This window comes from Actinia tenebrosa, unplaced genomic scaffold (assembly GCF_029948245.1).
Source record: "Actinia tenebrosa isolate PJP-AT-01 unplaced genomic scaffold, QUT_ActTen_1.0 PGA_scaffold6__47_contigs__length_16458017, whole genome shotgun sequence".
Taxonomy (NCBI): Eukaryota; Metazoa; Cnidaria; class Anthozoa; order Actiniaria; family Actiniidae; genus Actinia; species Actinia tenebrosa.
In genome coordinates, this window is record NW_028292583.1 from 9,177,780 (window position 1) to 9,197,188 (window position 19,409).

A 19,409-nucleotide genomic window follows, 5' to 3' on the forward strand; every position below is an offset into this window, starting at 1 on the left:
TTGTACTTTGTGTTTTGTTTGTGAATTTATTTAGTATTTTTACTTTTTTCTACACCAACGTTGCACGGTCTGCTATGCGTTTACATTTTTATGGACTGGTCGTCATTTACTGCCGTGAAGGGTTAGCATTTCTTTATTATATTACTCCCGAAAATCGTGGCTACGATTATCAAAGCAATGCGTTGTTGACCAAAACGTGAACTACAGTTTCTAAGCTACTAAAGCTAGCACTTCAATTGCCATGCACAAAACATGCAAGTTGAGTGACTATCAGAGGAATCGTTGCAATCATTGCCACATAAACAGAAAAACTAGGTTTTTGCATCCTAGCTGCACTGTGAACGGTTTCTGCAAGATAAATATAGTATATAATAAATATAATCATGTTTGAGTTATACAATGCTTGTACTCTACTCTATCCTTTTTAACACCAAACAAGCATAAAGAGAATCACAGAATTCTAATATGTAACTGTAAATAGCATGCACATCCAGCATGGGTTGATCCAAGGGTGGATTGGTCGGTAACCACCCTATTTGGAGCTTTCAAACAATGCAAATACAGAAGAAAATCAAGATAGCAGGAAAAGATTTGTTACAAAAAAAATCATCCATGAACTTCACGCATCCTGGTTCCCAAACCACTGCGTAAAAAGAGCTACTGGATACGCTTAATACATGTACTTACTCTTTTCCTTGACGGTAAACAAGGTTTCCATTCCTGCATCCACGTGATCATTGACGTGACAATGGAGCATCCATTTGCCAATGCTGTCTGCAATCATCTCAACTGTAGCAAAGACTCCTGGGAACAGGTCGTAAACATCTTCTCGGTGGTAAGATAAGGATTTCTAAAATATATATATACACACAAAAATTACTTGTTGAAAACATTGCTATTCTCACGAGGAAATACAAATTTGAACAAGAAAGAAAATTCGCGAAGCATTTTGGTAGTGATAGTAAGTTATTATTTCACCACAGTTCTATCCATTTAACAAATTGACATCAGATTTTTATGTGTCTGTCCTCTTATTGACAATAAATTGCGTCATCACATTGTCAAAGTAGTGTGGATCCACGAGGCGTAGCCGAATGGATCCGCATACTACTTTGACAATGTGATGCCGAAATTTATTGTCAATAAGAGGACAGACACATAAAAATCTGATGTCAATTTGTTTTTTACAATAACAAAACGATAAAACTTCTCATTTTTAGCGATCAAAACAACCAACGGAAAAAGCTCGCGCTGGTTGACGTCAGCTTTATCTGTCTGTCCTCTTAACGATGATAAAAAATGACCAATCAGCGCGCGAGAAATTTGTAAGTTATTGTAAAATCAATATTCACACTTATTACATATAGTGGCTTGATGAACCCAACAAAATGACCGCACACAACCAAAATATGCCACTAAACTTTAATCCGTTGATCGCGTTCAAGTCGTGTAGACGGTTTTTTCCCCCTTACCGCGACAAACGTCTGTCCATGGAAGTGCACAGTGTGCATGTCGACTTCATTGCCTAGCCCCATTAAATACCAGTCAACTTTCTCTCCCCTAGTCATTTCCAGCCCACGAAGATTCCCAAACACATAACCATTGATGGCGTGCATCTTGTTGCTCTCTAGAAAGTCTTCATCTTCCTTGTTGACTAAAATAAACGAAAAAAATGAACCATTTCTTTATTTAAATATTCTCTGACACTCATCAGAAAATAGACAGATAAACGAATCAAAGGATAAAAGATAATTTTCGCAGAGGGAGAAAACGTAGACCCTAGAGAACACCCTCGAATGATAAGAGAGAACCAATAAACAACTCTCTTAGCATGTCATGGCCATACTTTACCAAATCCATTTGAAGGGTGTTTGGTAAACGAATGTTTGTGGTGAAGGACTAGTTATGATGGTTATCCCATCCCATAACATACACGGCCAAACACCCCTTCTACATGAAGAGAAAACACGAACACACTCTCTTAGGAGTAGCTCTGAAACCATTTAAAAACTCAAAAGAAAGCCACGTATTGGCTGCGTATTGGAACTGACCCTGCCTTATAGCAGCACAATGGCTGCACTCACTACTTACCTGTTGTTGTACAGTACTCCTTGATATTCTCGTCAATATACCAGCTTTGGTTTTCGTCCATGACAGTAAAAAGAAGGGCAAAATCTCGATCAACATCTTTTCGTTTGTCGTTTTCTGTTAAGGTATTCTAACGATAAACGTTCTATTTTTAGCACTAAGTATAATCATGCATATGGTTGCTATGATTGGGCATTTGGGACGTGATAGATGTTGAATATTAGAGTACGTCATAGTTAGCCAGTGATGATATGTACTTAGCACAGTAAATAAAGCTACACCAACCTTTCTGCACACAATTATTGGTCCTACAAGTCCAGAGTTGGCGTCTTTGACAGAGTTTACATCAGAATAGTATGCCCACGTTATGCAGTTCGTATCACTGGTTTCAGGTCCTGCACGTTGCGGTACTGTCCATCTATACGTGAATGTTTCCCCAGGTGAAACTTTGTTGTCTAGTTTATCTTTACTTTCGCTACCATCTAAGTAGTCAGAACCTTCCATTCCTTTACTACGAACAGGATAAGAAGAAAGAGGGTAGTTTTCATTATTTCCAACCTCGTATTATTTATTCAGGGATGTTAACCTACCTTTGCGCTTGACAGAAGGAACTTATTTGTTAATTGTTCCCATGCAGGCAGCATCTTAAACTAGGATATTCGGGCCGAGATGGCTTAATAACTGATACTCCAAGAAATCGAGTAGTTATTAATCTTTTTGATCAAACTTAGTGTCTTAGGTTTAGTCAGTGGGATATCGGAGATAGGTATTTAGGTCGTAGTATTCAGTACAAACGTACCGAATAACATTTCCCTTAGGGCCTTCCGTCTAATAACCTTGATCAATTAACAATGTGGGATAGCGGTATTGTAGCCCTGTTTGTTTTGGATTATTCTCAATCTTTGTCTAGGGTTCTCTGAATAAAGTCCAACAATAAACGTGAAAACGATGCACCAAATATAGACCAGATTATTTCCTACTTCAAAGCAGTGCGTATGACGGCAGTCTATACTGACGATGCGCCTCAGCTTCTGCGGATGTCTCAGGGGTATGCCATGGATGTCTCAGAGGTGTGGCATGGATGTCTTAGGGGTGTGGCATGGATGTCTCAGGGATGTGTCATGGATGTCTCAGGGGTGAGATATAAATAAGAAATTATAACACAGGAGAAATTGCACTCAGTGTAAAATTGAATATGTTTTCAATGTAAGGATTTGTATGGAAAATATGCTTTAGTGGGGAAAGCTTGCATGCCCACTCTAGCACTACTTTTCCCATACAAATCCCTATAAAATTCGATGCCATTCCTCCTATAGTCAACATTATGAGCTAACACTTTGCTTTACTAATATCGAGATTTCATTTTGACACAGCCGCTCGTTTTAAGGCGAGTGGGATCACGTGACCTGTTATTGCAACTGAAAGGCCTATTTCTGGTTTGAAATGCTGCCTGGGAACAGTTTACTGACACAATTCGATTTTGTTTTCAGTATTTTCTCAGCTTTGGCCAAGGCTTATTATGCCTTTAGACTTTAAGACAAGCGAGTTATACGTATCATTACTTACCTGAAGAATACGCCATGTGGATGAACAGAATAGCTACGTGAATTCGCTTTGTTTTTGAAGACAACTTCGATAGTATCTCCAACTTCAGCGTAGATGATAGGGCCTAGCACTCCAAGATATTCACTGCCTGTTCGCAATTTCTCTTTATTAAAGGATTCATCTTCAAATTCTCGATATAAGGCTTTTTTGTACTTGCGACCAATGCGATTGCTACTCTTCTTTGTAAAAGTGACAGCTTTTCTATCAGAGATTTAAAAGATTTGGAATGAGTGGACACACTAGCTGAAGCAACCAGAAATTTTGGGATTTGGTTAATATAACCGATAGAACAAGGGAAATCTAATTGACTTAACATTGGAATGGAAGAAAAACAAACATTTCGTGGATGAAGTATAAAGTTAAAAAGCATTTTTTCAAATGAACGTACTCGCTGTTTTCCAGAGAAGTTCCGTCCAGAACATCTTTACCAGATGGTGCGTAGTCCCACTCTTTCTCAACGGCTGCTATATAGTACTTCCTGATTCTTCCTTTGACCTCTGCATTATCTGACGTCCCACATTTCCTAACATCATATTTTGCTTGCATACCGGCTAAGTAGTGATCGGTGGTTTTACATACTATAGCCCACTGGCCAACATTGTCAGGAGTCATGTATGTCGTCGTGAAAGTACCTGTAGTAGGATTATAGATATTGTATGATAATTATTTTAAAGCGCCTATGGGCTATAGTGGTATTGGCGCTATATAAGTTTTCATTATTACCAACTATTATTAAGAAGGCCAGAACATTGAAATGTCATAGAATCGACTCATCTGATTGGCTCATTAAACATTAACCTGTCCAGCCCAACTTACCAGGTAGTAAGCTGACAGTATCTTTCCTGTTTTTGTTTTCCGTGACTGTCTGTCCATAGAACGTCACCGTGTGCATATCTACTTCATTGCCTAACCCAATCAGGTGCCATGACACTTTCTCGTGTCTACACATCGACAGGTTTTTAAGGTTTGCATACAAAAGACCGTTGATTCCATGCATCTTGTTACTCTCTTTGTAGTTCTCGTCATCTGCGCATTGAAGAAAATCGATTAAACAGAATGAATTGTCCAGCTCGAAGAATAGAAGAAGTACTGGAGTTGAATATCTAAATACACTATACTATACTATTTGTTTTCTCTGACTTTTATTAAAAATCACGGATCACGGTCCTTCTTCATTAAAACCATATATTTTGATTTTTACAATAGTGATTTATAAAATAGCTGTTATAAATCTTGCGTTCTGATTGGCTGGGTGCACCTGCTTTATAAGAGTACACAGCACGCGCGCGCAGTTTCAGTTGCGTAATTTCTATCCAAAATAACAGTTATTGTAATTTGTATTTCATAAAAGATATTAAAAAAACTTGCTTGCTGTGCTGTATGAAGTTATATAGCACTTGAGGATTGACAGAACTTTCGAGAAGTATTGAGAAGCAGCACTTCTCTCGTGTTCTGCCAACACGCGCGTGCTAGTTTATAACTGCACACAGCACGCGCGCGCGTTTTCTATTTCTTCAGCTGAAACGTGCACAAGATTTTTGATTTCCTAGCGTTCTATATATTTTTGGAAGTTTGATGCAGTCGTCCTTGATCTGTCATCTTCCATGTGCAAAGCTACTAGAAACAGTCTTTGATGGAGATTCTCTTCTTGGTCTACGATACGCGTTTTGTCAAAACCAATTTCATGTCCAGGATGATTTGCATGTTGTGCCACTTTGAACGATCGGGTGCGTTGTGTAAACAGTCCTCTTGTGACAAGATCGAGAGTATAGCAAATCTCAATAGCATCTGTTTGAGTCAGATAATATCAGTGTCTTATTCATTTTTTTAAAATGGTTTGTTTTACCGACGATGGAAGTGCGGCCTTATGAGTGGTTATTTATTCAGTTTGTTAAAAGGGCTTGACTGATTGAAGTGCATCAAACTGTATGTTTTTAAAATGAATAAAAAGAGATTTCTCACCATTGTCTATCGCAGATGGGTCAGAACAAAATAGCCTTTTATTCTCCTCGTGATACCAAGACATGCTCTCGTCAGTCACCATTAAAAGAAGCACATACTCTTTATCGATTCCCTTTTGCTTCACACCAGACTCATCTAGGACTCCTTTCTTGCACGTCAGAAGGGGGCCGAAAAGACCTTTTGTTTAAGCATGAGGTGTATATGAATTATGAAATCAAAAAGACAAAAACAAAAACAAAAACAAAATAAAATAAAAACAAAATAAAATAAAAACCAATGCAACAACAACAACAAGAAGTAAGAAAAAGAAGGTAAAAAATTCTTAGCGGCCATGAAACCCCTAACTATCCATCAAAATAGCTGGCTAACCTGAATAAGTGTCCTTGACTGGGTCTACACTGGAGTAATAAATCCATGTTAGACATTGTGCATCGTCTCTCGTCGGTCCGGTATGTTCTGGTACACTCCAACTATACACGTAAGTCATATTTGGTCTTACGACGTCATCAAGTTTTGCTTTACCGGATGTAAAATCCTTATAGAGTGCACCCTCGTTCGATTTGTTGAAAAACACACCATGAGGCTGTATGCTATAGTTCCTAGTTGCCTACATGTGAATAATAAAAGAGTTAATGAATTATATTTCTAGGACTCTAAATGCAGTGTGCCCCTATAAATATATTAATTCTCTTGCATATTACGTCATCATCGTGCACGCCTATATGTTGGGGCCGGTGGTTATCTAACGAATTTGCATGACATCAAATTTTTGATTTCCTTTGTTAATACGAATATAGTCTTTTGACTCTCTTGTTCGAGAATGGTTGCATGACATCCGATACAGATAGTTAGACCTTAATCATGGCGTTCTCGCCCAAATTCAAAGTGAGAGCCATGCAGTTCGAGTCCTTCAACTGAGACGGCAAAGTACCTACCCAATAGCGAGAAGGAAACAAGGCCCGAGACAGAGTTATTCCCCCCCCCCCCCCCACCCCCCCCCCATCCCCACCCCCACATGACATGATAGGTATACATACTCTATACATACCAGGTTTTTAAAGACAACCTTGATGATATCCCCGACTTCCGCCCGGATAACGGGGCCCAAGAAACCAAGATGGTCGGGCTGATCCTTTTTGGAAGTAAAGGAAGCATCTGTATATTCAAAATAGCGAGCTTTCCTGTACTTCCCACCGATTCGATGGGGACCACGGGTAAAGAAGACTTCAGTATCGCTAGAAAATAAATTAAATTCCAATCATATCATTTACATGTTGCTGAAGTGTTAGCGGTGGTGACTGCTGAGGAACAAGGCGCGCGGTCTTTGTTCCGACCTGAGGTTAAATCCACCACCTTCCGCAGAACTAACTGAACCAACTGGGCCATGCTTAGGTTACTATTAACATGATCGATACATGTAAACACCACCAGTCAATGCAGTTCAAAGTTCGAAAAAGTGTAGGACTACGGTACGCGAGGTATCTGTGGTCTGACGAGCTCGTTTTATAAATGAATATTAAAATCGTTCTATAACAATGTAATCTACTCTGAGATTCTATTTACATCACCTATCTGGATAAGTCTAACCTTGGCGGTTTGAATGTTTAGATTTATTCGAAAGAGGTTTGTAGAACAGGAAACTGCAAGTAGATCTTTAAGTCAAAACAGTCTCGGTTACTAAACTAAACATCACGGACTTGCATAATAATATAAAAAAAATATTATTAGAGTAAACAAATCATTCCTAAAATACTGCATAAAAAAGGCTGTTTCTTTCTCGTGTTTGTTCGATATTGAAGGTAACGCGATAAAAATATCGCATGATAAAAAAATGATGATCAATATGATCAATATCGCCGCTGTCATTGAAACTCACGCTCTATTTTTGACAAAACAATAGTAAAGACACAATACAGTACTCAGTACCTTCCTGATGCATTCAGTTTGCCACCTTTAAAATTATTCATTCCTGATGGTCCATAATCCCAAATGACTTCTTCAGCAGCGATATAGTATGTTCGTGTCTTGCCAGTGAGTGGGGGATTCTTGGCACTTTTGCCATTACATTGCGACACGTTGAATAATGCATACATTCCTTGATAAAAAGGACAGAAAAAATGTATAAGTGATCTCCATCCATCCATCCATCCATCCATCCATCCATCCATCCATCCATCCATCCATCCATCCATCCATCCATCCATCCATCCATCCATCCATCCATCCATCCATCCATCCATCCATCCATCCATCCATCCATCCATCCATCCAACAATAGATTCATCTTCACTCCTTTTTGTAACATTTTTTCAAAGTTGACCTTTTGCTAAAAGAAATTAAATTTTTGACTCCTTTTACTGCAGTTAACAAGATAATTAAGAGTTTTCATAAAAGTAGGAATTTCAGGTGTAAAGCTTTTTTTGTCTTGGAATATCAAGAAAAAGTTAGCAAAAATGTTACGAAAAGGAACATGCCTCTGGTTTCTGTTAGGAAAATGCCCTAAAATTCGAAAATATGCAGAAGCATGGGGATATATCAAGAATATAGCAATGTATCATGGCCCTCTTGTTACCAGATAAGTTTTGAAAACAGTTTGAATTTGAAACTTTTAAATCAAGTGTAGGTATATGAACTTCATATCGCACTAGGGTTTCAGAAAATTTCAAAACATGAAAAAAACAAGTCGAGTTACAAATATTGGTATAACTTCGTATTGCTTTCAGCTATTGCGTTTCTTTCAACGGAGCATTTAGATTAAGAGTTGAACTAATTACTGTGTGAACTTGAAGAAATTTTGAAAAGATGTTAAAAAGCTACAGCGATTTTTGGGATAAATTGTTTGTTTTGATAAGATCATAAAAATCAGGGTTTTTGGACGAATCTATCGCATCCGTGCCAACTGAAATTCTGGCTTCAATATATCAGGGCTAGTTAAAAACTACGGTGCTTTAGATTGCAGCATTATATGTTAATAACATATGACAGTATGGCGAAAAAAGATTGTAACCATTTGGAATTTTAATTTTTTTCCCTAGCACCTCAAAATTACCCAAAAGTTACAAAAAGGAACATTTACAGGGAGATGGGAAGATATCAGTTTTTAAATGATTTAAATGCTTTTTGTTTTGGTTTCTATGGTGTTTCCTGATATGTTAATCTTTAATGAATGTAACAATTACAGGCATTTCACGAGAACCTTTTTTCTGATTTTTTTACCGTTATGAGTAAGAGGTTACGAAAAGGAACACGGTGTAAAACCGTGAGGTTTTTTGATACAGAGGTTCTTTGCCATGAACTCTGTTAAGTATCTGTTTAAAAACAACACTTCTTCGCTCATTTGTATTTGGTGAAGGGGGGATAATATCTGGGTCACTTCCAGCTTGATCATTTTGAATGTGTTCTTCATTTTCTTCGTTTTCATCCTCATCTTCTGAAGAAATCACCACCTCCTTTTGTCTTCTTTTGTGTGTCTTTCTTGACGGTGCTGAAGAATGCGACTCACTGAAAGTGAAACTGGATTCAATTTCTTTTGTTTTAGCCTCAACCTTCTTGCAGCCAAATCTCATGATAGCTTTGGCTTTTTCAGACTTGTTACGAATGAGCTTTGCTAATGCGTCTTCTTCATCACACGACAATGAGGATGTCATTGTACTATTTTGGTCTTCATTATTATAATCATCTACTTGTGATTCATACTTGTGATCTTCGTTGAGTTCTTCAAATCTTGCGCTCTTCAAATACTCTCTGTAACATGGATCATGTCTAGAAAGCTTGTGCTTATCTCTCAGGTGGTTATGTATTCTTCGTATGACGAGATTACAATCAGGATTGGGGCACACCCTACGCTTAAATTCCCTTTTCTTGACTGTTGCATTCTCTTCTTCTTTGTTCTGGATTTTAGGTTTCAAGGGCATAGTTATTTCTGCTTCTTTCTCGCTCATGCTATGCCGCAATTTTAAATGCCTATGCATATCGACTGCTGATAGCATACACCCTTTGACTGGGCAGGGTGTTTTCTTTGCCCTTGCCCTTAGATTAAAAAGAGACATTGCTTCCAAAGCCTTTTCACGACTCCATTTGTGAGTTTTAGTTAGGTGGCGGGGAAGGTGTACCACTGACCTTTTGCATATTGGTACAGAGCAAGTATGCATTTGTCGCTTTTTGGGGTTTTTCCATGGGGTAGAAGCATTGTCTGCCATCTGGTTTTTTTTAAAAGATTTTTAAAAAAGCATTATATCGTACCTTAAATTTTCCAGTTAAAGCATCAAATAGCATATCCAGAAAAGCATTCATTACAATTATTCATCAATAATTCATTCTTATTCTGTTGTCCATCCCCTCACATGTGTTACTGGATATTCTAGGGTGCTATGGGGGGCACCCATACAAATATCCAGAGCATTTCATCCGCATGGTGTTGGGGCAAGTATATATTGCACTTACCTTTATTGGAAAATAAACGTCAACCGGAGTTACATATATTCCACATCAAAATATCCTACTTACCTCATGCTGCAACTTGTTACAATGTGGGATGTTAATGACATTCGATAAAATTCAAGTATCATATTTACAAGCATGTAAAGTAGTAAGATAATAGGGAAATAATGTTTTTTAAATACATTTTTTTCTGCATATCAAATATTTGCCCTTAAACATATCAAGAAATAACAAGACATGTGCACTTAATAGTTAAATTAACACATGGCTCTGCGTTGAAAAAAAAAGAGATAAATTGGTGCCTTACTATGGCAACTTCAAAGTATAAAATCGTTTTGTTTTTTACAAACAAATGCAAACACAGTCGAAAAATTCATCAATTATTATGTCTACGGAAACAAATTCACACATACTATTGTAAAAATAAATACACATAATCATTCTAGCCTACCTATTTAAAATACAAAAAACACGTTCCTTTTTGTAACGTAGGAGTTCCTTTTTGTAACCTATCAAGGTTACAAAAAGGAACAAGGAGGTTACGAAAAGGAACAAGGAGGTTACGAAAAGGAACAAGGAGGTTACGAAAAGGAACAAGGAGGTTACAAAAAGGAACAAGGAGGTTACAAAAAGGAAATTTGTTCCTTTTTGTAACGGAAGAAGGTTACAAAAAGGAACACATGTTCCTTTTGGTAACATCTATTAGTTACAAAAAGGAACAAATTTCCTTTTTGTAACCTTGTTCCGTTACAAAAAGGAACATGAATCTACCCATCCATCCATCCATCCATCCATCCATCCATCCATCCACCCATCCATCCATCCATCCATCCATCCATCCATCCATCCATCCATCCATCCATCCATCCATCCATCCATCCATCCATCCATCCATCCATCCATCCATCCATCCATCCATCCATCCATTCGGTTACGTACCTGCAGCATAGTGGTCATCGACCACGCAGTTCAACATCCATGTCCCTGGGTTATTGGCTACCATGCTGGCTGTTACAAATGAGGCAGGAAGTAGAGTAGCAACATCTTTACGGCGTGAATCCACTACAAACGTCTGTCCGTGGAAATAAGCTGCAGATCAGGAAACCTTAAGTTTTGAATTTACAACCACACGAACCAAAATAAAACAGCCCATAAAAGCGGTGGGTTCATTATTGAATGTTGCAACACAATTAACTTGTAGGTGCTTCGCCGGGCATGTATACTCTTTCAAGGAAAAGGTTCATTTTTAGAAAAATTCACAACTTTGTTTTAAAGTAATTGACACGGATCATTTTACAGATGGTTATGGACCACTGATGTCTGATGCCCGGTTAATTGATTCCAAGAGAATATGAACTAAGAGAAGGAATCCCCGTGCCCCATCATGTGCACACTTTGATGCTATTTTTAGAATCTATTCTAAAAGTATCGTCCAATGATATCATTTATTTGATCGTTTGATTTTCTGCACGCGCATAGTACGCGCGCGCTCTACGCTGTTTGCTAACGCTTTCTTGTACTTTTCTTGTGTTCAAATGTTCAAATCTGCCTCAAGGTGACGATGTTAGTTCGAGAGCTTTGGAAAATAAATGTAAAAATACTCCAGAAAGTTGAACAAATTACTACTTCATTTTTTCTGTTGTATTTGCCAAGCTTTGGACGTGCACATTCATATTCAGGGCGGAGTCGAAATAACGGACAAAAACCCAAAAACGTAAGCAAACAGCGTAGAGCGCGCAGTAAATGCGCGTGCGGAAAAACAAATGGTTTGAAAATATCATCAAACTGTGCACATTATGGTTACAAGACTATATAGGGGGAATTCCTTCTCTTAGTGCGTGGGGGATTATAAAAATCACCATAGAGTGTGTATAGATACTTCTCTTAGTTCATTTTCTCTTGTTGATTCTCAATAATATATACCATTCTTAGTCAAAACATAAACCAACACCATCTGTGTTAATCCAAACTTAGGACCAACGTAGTGATCTTCTCCAGCCACAAAATGTAAATTAATAGCAGTATTAAGGAATAAACTACTAATGGTCTATCACAAATCCTGCGCTCTGATTGGCCCAGCTACTAGTGGTCTATTTAATAGTGATAGACCACTAGTAGCGAAAACTAGCGGTTTTGAAAACCAAAACCATGCAAAAATAAATTATCATAACGTAATTTTCAACATTGCTCGTATACCGAGTCTCCTAAAGCACAAGTCGAACAAAGAGTACTACCAAGAGAAAATGAACTAAGAGAAGGAATTCCCTCTATATAGTCTTGTAACCATCATGTGCACAGTTTTTGCTATTTTTAAACCATTTGTTTTTCTGCACGCGCATTTACTGCGCGCGCTCTACGCTGTTTGCTTACGTTTTTGGGTTTTTATCCGTTATTTCGACTCCGCCCTGAATATGAATGTGCACGTCCAAAGCTTGGCAAATACAACAGGAAAATGAAGTAGTAATTTGTTCAACTTTCTGGAGTATTTTTACATTTATTTTCCAAAGCTCTCGACCTACATCGTCACCTTGAGGCGGATTTGAACATTTGAACACAAGAAAAGTACAAGAAAACGTTAGCAAACAGCGTAGAGCGCGCGCGTACTATGCGCGTGCAGAAAATCAAACGATCAAATAAATGATATCATTGGACGATACTTTTAGAATAGATTCTAAAAATAGCATCAAAGTGTGCACATGATGGGGCACGGGGATTCCTTCTCATAGTTCATATTCTCTTGGTACTACTCAGCGTTATCTAATGATACTCGATTTACCTGTATGTATGTCTACTTCATTGCCAATACCAAACAAATGCCAGTTCACTTTATCACCAACACACAATTCTAGTCCCGGTAGATTAGCATAAAAAAGACCGTTAATAGAATGCATCTTGTTAGCTTCTTTGAAATCTTCATCTTCCTTCTTCTTTTTTGCCGCAGCAGGATTTGTACAAAACCTGGAAGAAAATAAGAGAACGTCCAATCACCTTACAAACACACACACTATCTTGCAAAAACACTCCTGCTCGAAGCAAACATAGATCATGAAAAGAAAGAATGAAAAAATGCTCATACAATTATAATTAAGGCAGTTGGATATTCCCATAAACAAATACTTGAATGCGAGGCTAAGCGTGGTGGAATCTATTGTTCAAACCAACATGGCGATCAAATCATATAGGCATATTACCTTTCGATGTTTTTGTCCAAAAGCCAGCTCACATTTTCGTCAAATACCGTAAAAAGTGCAAAGAATTCCTTATCCACATCTATTCTTTTCAGATTAGAGTCTAGAGTACCCTTTCTACAGGTTAACAACGGCCCTAAAATAAATAATCAATAGTTCATCAGAAATAATTCCTAATTTTATTGGAGTGCTAGTACCAGAACAACAGATGAAGAAAATCACTCAATCAAGGGCGGGGAACTAGAGAAAATAACTGAATATTCTTTTTTCTTCTAGTATCCAAAAAATAAAAATCGCGAGTGTTCTTTTGTGATACCACAAACCTGTATTAATAAAGACATAAAAACCAGCCTTACGTTTCTAGAACTGACTTTAAGTTTTGGTTTTGTAAAGTCCGTTTGTCAGGCATGTTTGAAAGTAAAATTAACAATAAAACGAAGACCTTTTGAAGTAATTTGTATACGGGCTTAGAGCAAGCGCAGACCTTTTTTTACTTGTTTCCACTATGCCTGCTTTTATCTGTAAAAATACTGATTATCAGTCATTATAAGATCATTTCCTACCGGCTCCATAGCAACAAGACATCTAGTGTCACAGAAAATGTTTTGAATCATGACATCTGCTTAAAGTTTTCTTTAAAGACTTCTTTAAAATTCTTTCTTTTTGCTTCTGGTTGTTTTTCATACATCTTTAAATAATATAATTTAAAGCGAGTTTTCGTTGTGAACTGACTTACCAACAAGGCCAGTATTGATGTCATTTGCTGGATCGACATGTGAATGATATACCCATGTTAAACAGTTATCGTCACCCTTCGTGGGACCGTGATTATCAGGAATTTCCCATTCGTATGTGTGCTGGCCGTTAAAGGGCACGTGATCATCCTTCTTTTCATCTTCGGTGCTCTCATCCTCGTATAATGCTCCCTCTGAGCTCTTGGTGTAAAACACACCATGCGGATGCACTGAAAATCTGCGACTATAAACAAAGGTGTCTTAGTCAGTTTGCTTTATGCACTGCACACCCCTATCACATGACGTCTGAACATTACTGATTGAAACTAATACTTTCTTTTCTATTTTGTTGTCTCGTTTCTTTTCTCTCTCGTATTTTCGATACCACTGGTTGTAAACTACTTCGCAAGAGGTTCGATCGCACACGTTATTAGTGTATATCTATGATCGATTAGTATAGGAAATCACACAATTCGCAATTTACAGGTACGAGTGATGTTTTGAAAGTTTTCAAAATTGGACGAGACTTTAGACAAGTTCAATTTGAGAACTTTCAAAACATCACAAGTATCTATAAATTCAGAATTGTATGAGAAGATTGTGCGATTTTTTGTTCATAATACACCCAAAAAAATTGAGCAACTTATAAGAATTTACTTAGTTTATTCGTGAAATGTTAATGTTTTGTGTAACACTTACCCGATGTTCGCTTTATTCTTGAAATACACTTTGATTACATCTCCGACTTCACCCTTGATAACAGGGCCCAGTATTCCTAGATGTGGGGGGTGTGGCTTTTCCTTGGTGAACGTGTTATCAGTGTATTCACGGTACAATACCTTTTCATATACCTTGCCTATGGTTGTAGTGCCTTTTTGTGTAAACACAGAAGCATCACTACGAAATGAAAAGGATCATGATCAGGCAATCATTCAGCTAGCTCGTCTATTAGAATGGTACTAGGTACTAAGAACCAAAGTATGGCGTTCCATGTCAAGAGCAAAACGCTGTTCTAGTTGATATAAGCAACTATAGTGATGCTTTCTTGTGGTTGCTGTGATGACTCGATCATCTTGTGTGTGGTACGAGTCGGCAAATTCCATGCCATATGTATAATCATGCAACGTTGAGCAAGTTTTTTTGTGCGAAAAGGAAACTAACCAAGTCGGACGCTTCTTTTGAAAATTAAGGTGAAAACGTTTACCAGAAAAATAAATGTTAAATACAAAAGTTGCGTCTAATCTTTGTTAGTATTGTACATGTTACTTGACCCGTTGGTATTGTACATGTTAATAAACACGTAGATTAACTTCTTGTAGAAAGTCCTTGACGAAAAGTACTTTAATAGAGAATATTGATGATAAGAAGGAGGTGTTTCGGACTCGCTTTCTTTACTGGGACACTGAGTACCAACTGACTGCTTAAACGTTTCCGTTTTCTATACGGTTAGCATGAAAAACTGAGATTTATGGATAATCAGTTATCATACATGGCCTCGTTAGACTTTTAACAGTCCCTCTTTTCCCACCTAATTCAGTTGAATCAAGTCTAGCTTGGTTGGTATGCGGGTGAGTGAAGCAGCACGCGGTGAGTGAAGCAGTCCCCGCATACTCAAGGTTCAAAGTCAACCCCACTCTCCGTGCGACCAAAACAGGAAACATTTAAAAAATGTATTCGTATAGAATTTATACGCCTTCAACATATGGTAAAACCAGTCCAGCTTCGCATCGAAATGTGTTGGTTTAACGTAAGAAAGCCCGTGCATAAGAGTATGCGAATACATTAAACGTGGTCATGCTTGTCGTCATGCTTACTTTTGCGCGTTGTGCAGTAACAGTCTAGGCGTCAGTTATGGCCAAACCTGACTTGAGCAACCCAATACTATTAATAAAACACTTTACTTTATGCCATCTAAGGTAATCAGTTGTTTGCATCACTTGTTACTCATCAATGTAACGATCTGCAGTCAAGCGATCAAAATAGAAGAAACCATCACAAAAAATCTGTTAACATTTGATCAGCTACGATTTCAAGCTCACACCCCCTCACGTAAGCCCATACAAATTATGTCTCAACATAGGGTCTCAAAAACACGGTTTCTGGATTTTTCCCAAAATAATGACTATCTAGGCAAAAAACAGGAGTGGATTAAGTTAATTCAGCTATTCACGGACTGTATTACACCTTTTGCTATTCATTAACCGCAAAGGAATATTCATTGAAGCGAAGAAGCATTGTCATTAGAGCGAACAGGCATACAATAAGGCGAACGGACTCTCAATAGTGCGATGGAACTTTCATTAAGAAATTTAGCATTGAATTTGACAATCATGAATATGTTTGCGTGGGTTCATTAACGTTTTCAAACTTTCATTAGTGTTTTGGTGCTCGGTCCTAGCTCCTAGGTCCTCGCTATGCCCCTGTCTCTACAGAAAGCAGTTGCTAATGGAAGGGTTCCAGAGAAATGTGGCAACCATCACTATCGCTAAATGTGATCTGTGGTTCAGATATATGCAAACGTATTTGCCACGATGTATAAATGGCGAAGAAATTGAAGGCTAAAATAGTTTTTTAAAAAATCGCTAATGATTGTTTTATTTCTCTTATTGTTCATTCGAATCATGCAAATGTTTGTCGAACCACGCTATAGAATATAACGTTGGCCTTCATGATTGTCCAAACGCGTTATAGATTGTCAATGATTATGCTAATAGCACTAATGAATTTTCACTTTTGGGTAAATGATTGTCCATAAATGCAATTGTCTGTCGATTGGTGTTATTGAAGTTGAATTTCGCGCACAAGAAAATACATTCCGCGCATATGAATGTGCAAACAGCGTTATTGATTGTCCATTGATGCCTATGAATGTACACGCATATTCAATTATCGTTATTGAAAGTTGATCCGCGCTAATGATGTTACTTGTGGTGTTGATGAAAGTACATTACACGTTATTGATACAACTATTGGCACAAATGAATGTACATTTTCTGTTAATGAACGGCAAAAGGTGTACTACAGTATCTCTTGGCAAAGTCCAACATTTTGGAATTCGCCTCCATCAGATATTCAAAATAAATCGTCCTTCTGCTCATTTAAAAATAATTTGAAAAAATATCTATTACACAATATTTAACTTTAACATCTTTAATACAAAAGCTTGGATAAATTCTGCGCATTGTATGCAAGAAATATTAATACAATTTACTTATTCACATATCTATTAATAATTAATTCTCATTCAATTACATTCTCTTTTGAGTACCATATTTTTTCTTACTAATATGACTCATTTACAATTCTATATACTTAATTAAGGTAGTCTATAATTATAAGCCCTGAGGTTTCTTTTAGACTGCCTTGCCCTAGGTATATGACTTCTAATTTTATTTCTTCTTTCCATATGTAAATAATGTTTATTCATGAATCTTTAGTAATACTCTATAGCACAATTTCATGCAAATTCCATTGTTTTCTATTGTTTAATTAGCACTATTTTATACTATTTAGTAATTAGTGTTTAACGGATTAATTGTTTGCACTCTATTACACGTTGACTAGTTGACACGTTGAATATTTTTCATTTCACGGGTTAAATGCCTTTGCTCTATTCATTTATTTATTTTGAAATTAATAAGGAGGATGGTACTTACATTGTATAAGGAGGAAGGTAAACAAAAAATGTATATTTTATCTGTAAATATTCTACAAATGATATTATTATTATTTCGGATATTGTAAGTTATACTATTTCACATATACCAGGGATTAATTATGATAAATCTGAATCTGAATCTGAATAGTTCGAATAGCAAAATATCAAATGCGACCAAAATTTATTGAATGCGTATTTGAGAGGAGAGGTGATATTTTGATCAGCAGAAAAACTGACATTTTCGTGAATACTAATAAGTAGATTTACTCTAATTCGACAAAATTTCGTCACAAGTTTCAAGCAGCAGCGACACAAATGAAACGCTTAAACATTTGGAGTATTAAACTCAGTAAAATGAAAAAATCGTGAAAGTAGCGAGCTTGTCGTTTTTCTCTCCTGTCAAACTCCTCTGAATCGGGCAAGGAATCAACTAATGTCATATGAGTAAAACCAAATACCAAACCCTACGTTCAACAGTTAAAAATAATCATACAAATAATCAAAACTCTGTCCGCAGTCTGACCAACACGATGAAACGTTTGGAGTATGTCTGCTGTGTACAATAATTAGAGATTTCAGGATGTTGTATTTTATTAGACTTCTTCCTTATTTAGTGCTCGTACAATGCGAAAGCGGAACCCAACCTTCCCTGGCATGAGGCACGAATGCTGTCTCAGTTTTAAATACTGTAATGAAGTTACTGTAAGGATAAGTCTTGATGTATGTACGTATATCTACAGAACAACAAACATAGAAATTTTACCTGTCGTCTTCTAGTTTGAGTCCATTAGCTTTATTCACTCCACTTGGAGCATAATCCCAATCTCTCACGACTGCAGCAATGTAATACTCGCGCGTATTTTTAGTTGTTGAGGTTTGGTGACAAGCACTGTTTTCTACTGTTAAGAGCAGAATTAAGGCTTGAATTGTCAAAGCAATAGAACCGAACATTCTACAAAGAATTTGCTTAACAAGACCAAACTGATCAAGCTTCAAATTTCTTTCTCGAAAACAAAATAACTTGTCTATCACCAGGTCTATTGACCCTGGGCTGTCCACGGTCGATCGCGCGAGATTGATAGCTAACAGTTGGTGTTTGCCTTAAGGTGGGCGTGATCTTATGTCTACATGGAGCTTTGCCAGCATAGTATTGCTATAAGCCCAGAAACATCTTTTTTACAGTTTGTAGGAAGAATCTAGAATAGTTTTAAGTATATATATGCGTATTGGTTTTTGAGGTTTGTACTTGAAGGTTCTTGTGGTTGTGCAGCTAGAATATTCCACTAATTATTACTAATGTACACGCAGGAAGTTCATACCTCGACTCCAAATATTCATTGTTTTGCTTCCCCGTGACCTTAATAATGTTATTCGTCTGTGTCCCTATTGGCCGACTATTGTCTAGAGTAAGCTGATAGTTACATGCCAGAGGTTACATGCTAATCAGTCCTGCTTGTTCTTTCTTGCTTTGCTTTGCGGCTGGGCGTTCACGTTTAAGACTTTGATACATACTAGACTTCTTTTACTTTAAAGCTGTGGAAGAAAAATGCGGTTGACTCTTGTGATACTTGTCTTCTGCGCAACATTTTCTGCTGGTACTGGTAAGTCAATCAAACACTTTAATATGCAAGCTAATTGTAATCACTTGGTTAGCGAGGAATGGGTGCTGTTGACCCCGGAGTAGTCAATCGATAAAAATCGATATCGATAAAAAGTACTTTTGCTGTCGGTTCA

The 19,409-nt window shown here is 37.3% G+C and overlaps 1 protein-coding gene across 1 annotated transcript; it reads right to left on the bottom strand.

Moving 5' to 3' along the window:
• Positions 1-6: 6 nt before the first annotated feature.
• LOC116308768 (hephaestin-like protein) lies at positions 7-18,728 on the bottom strand. The gene is made up of 18 exons (XM_031719254.2): positions 18,439-18,728; positions 14,717-14,914; positions 14,020-14,261; positions 13,287-13,419; positions 12,872-13,053; positions 11,035-11,184; positions 7,582-7,750; positions 6,704-6,890; positions 6,025-6,262; positions 5,656-5,832; positions 4,510-4,719; positions 4,082-4,325; positions 3,655-3,894; positions 2,374-2,599; positions 2,092-2,218; positions 1,473-1,654; positions 688-850; positions 7-348 (listed from the first exon to the last, which is right to left on the bottom strand). The coding sequence occupies exons 1-18, from the start codon at positions 18,624-18,626 to the stop codon at positions 233-235; spliced, it is 3,372 nt and encodes a 1,123-aa protein (XP_031575114.2). The 5' UTR covers positions 18,627-18,728; the 3' UTR covers positions 7-232.
• Positions 18,729-19,409: the final 681 nt, after the last annotated feature.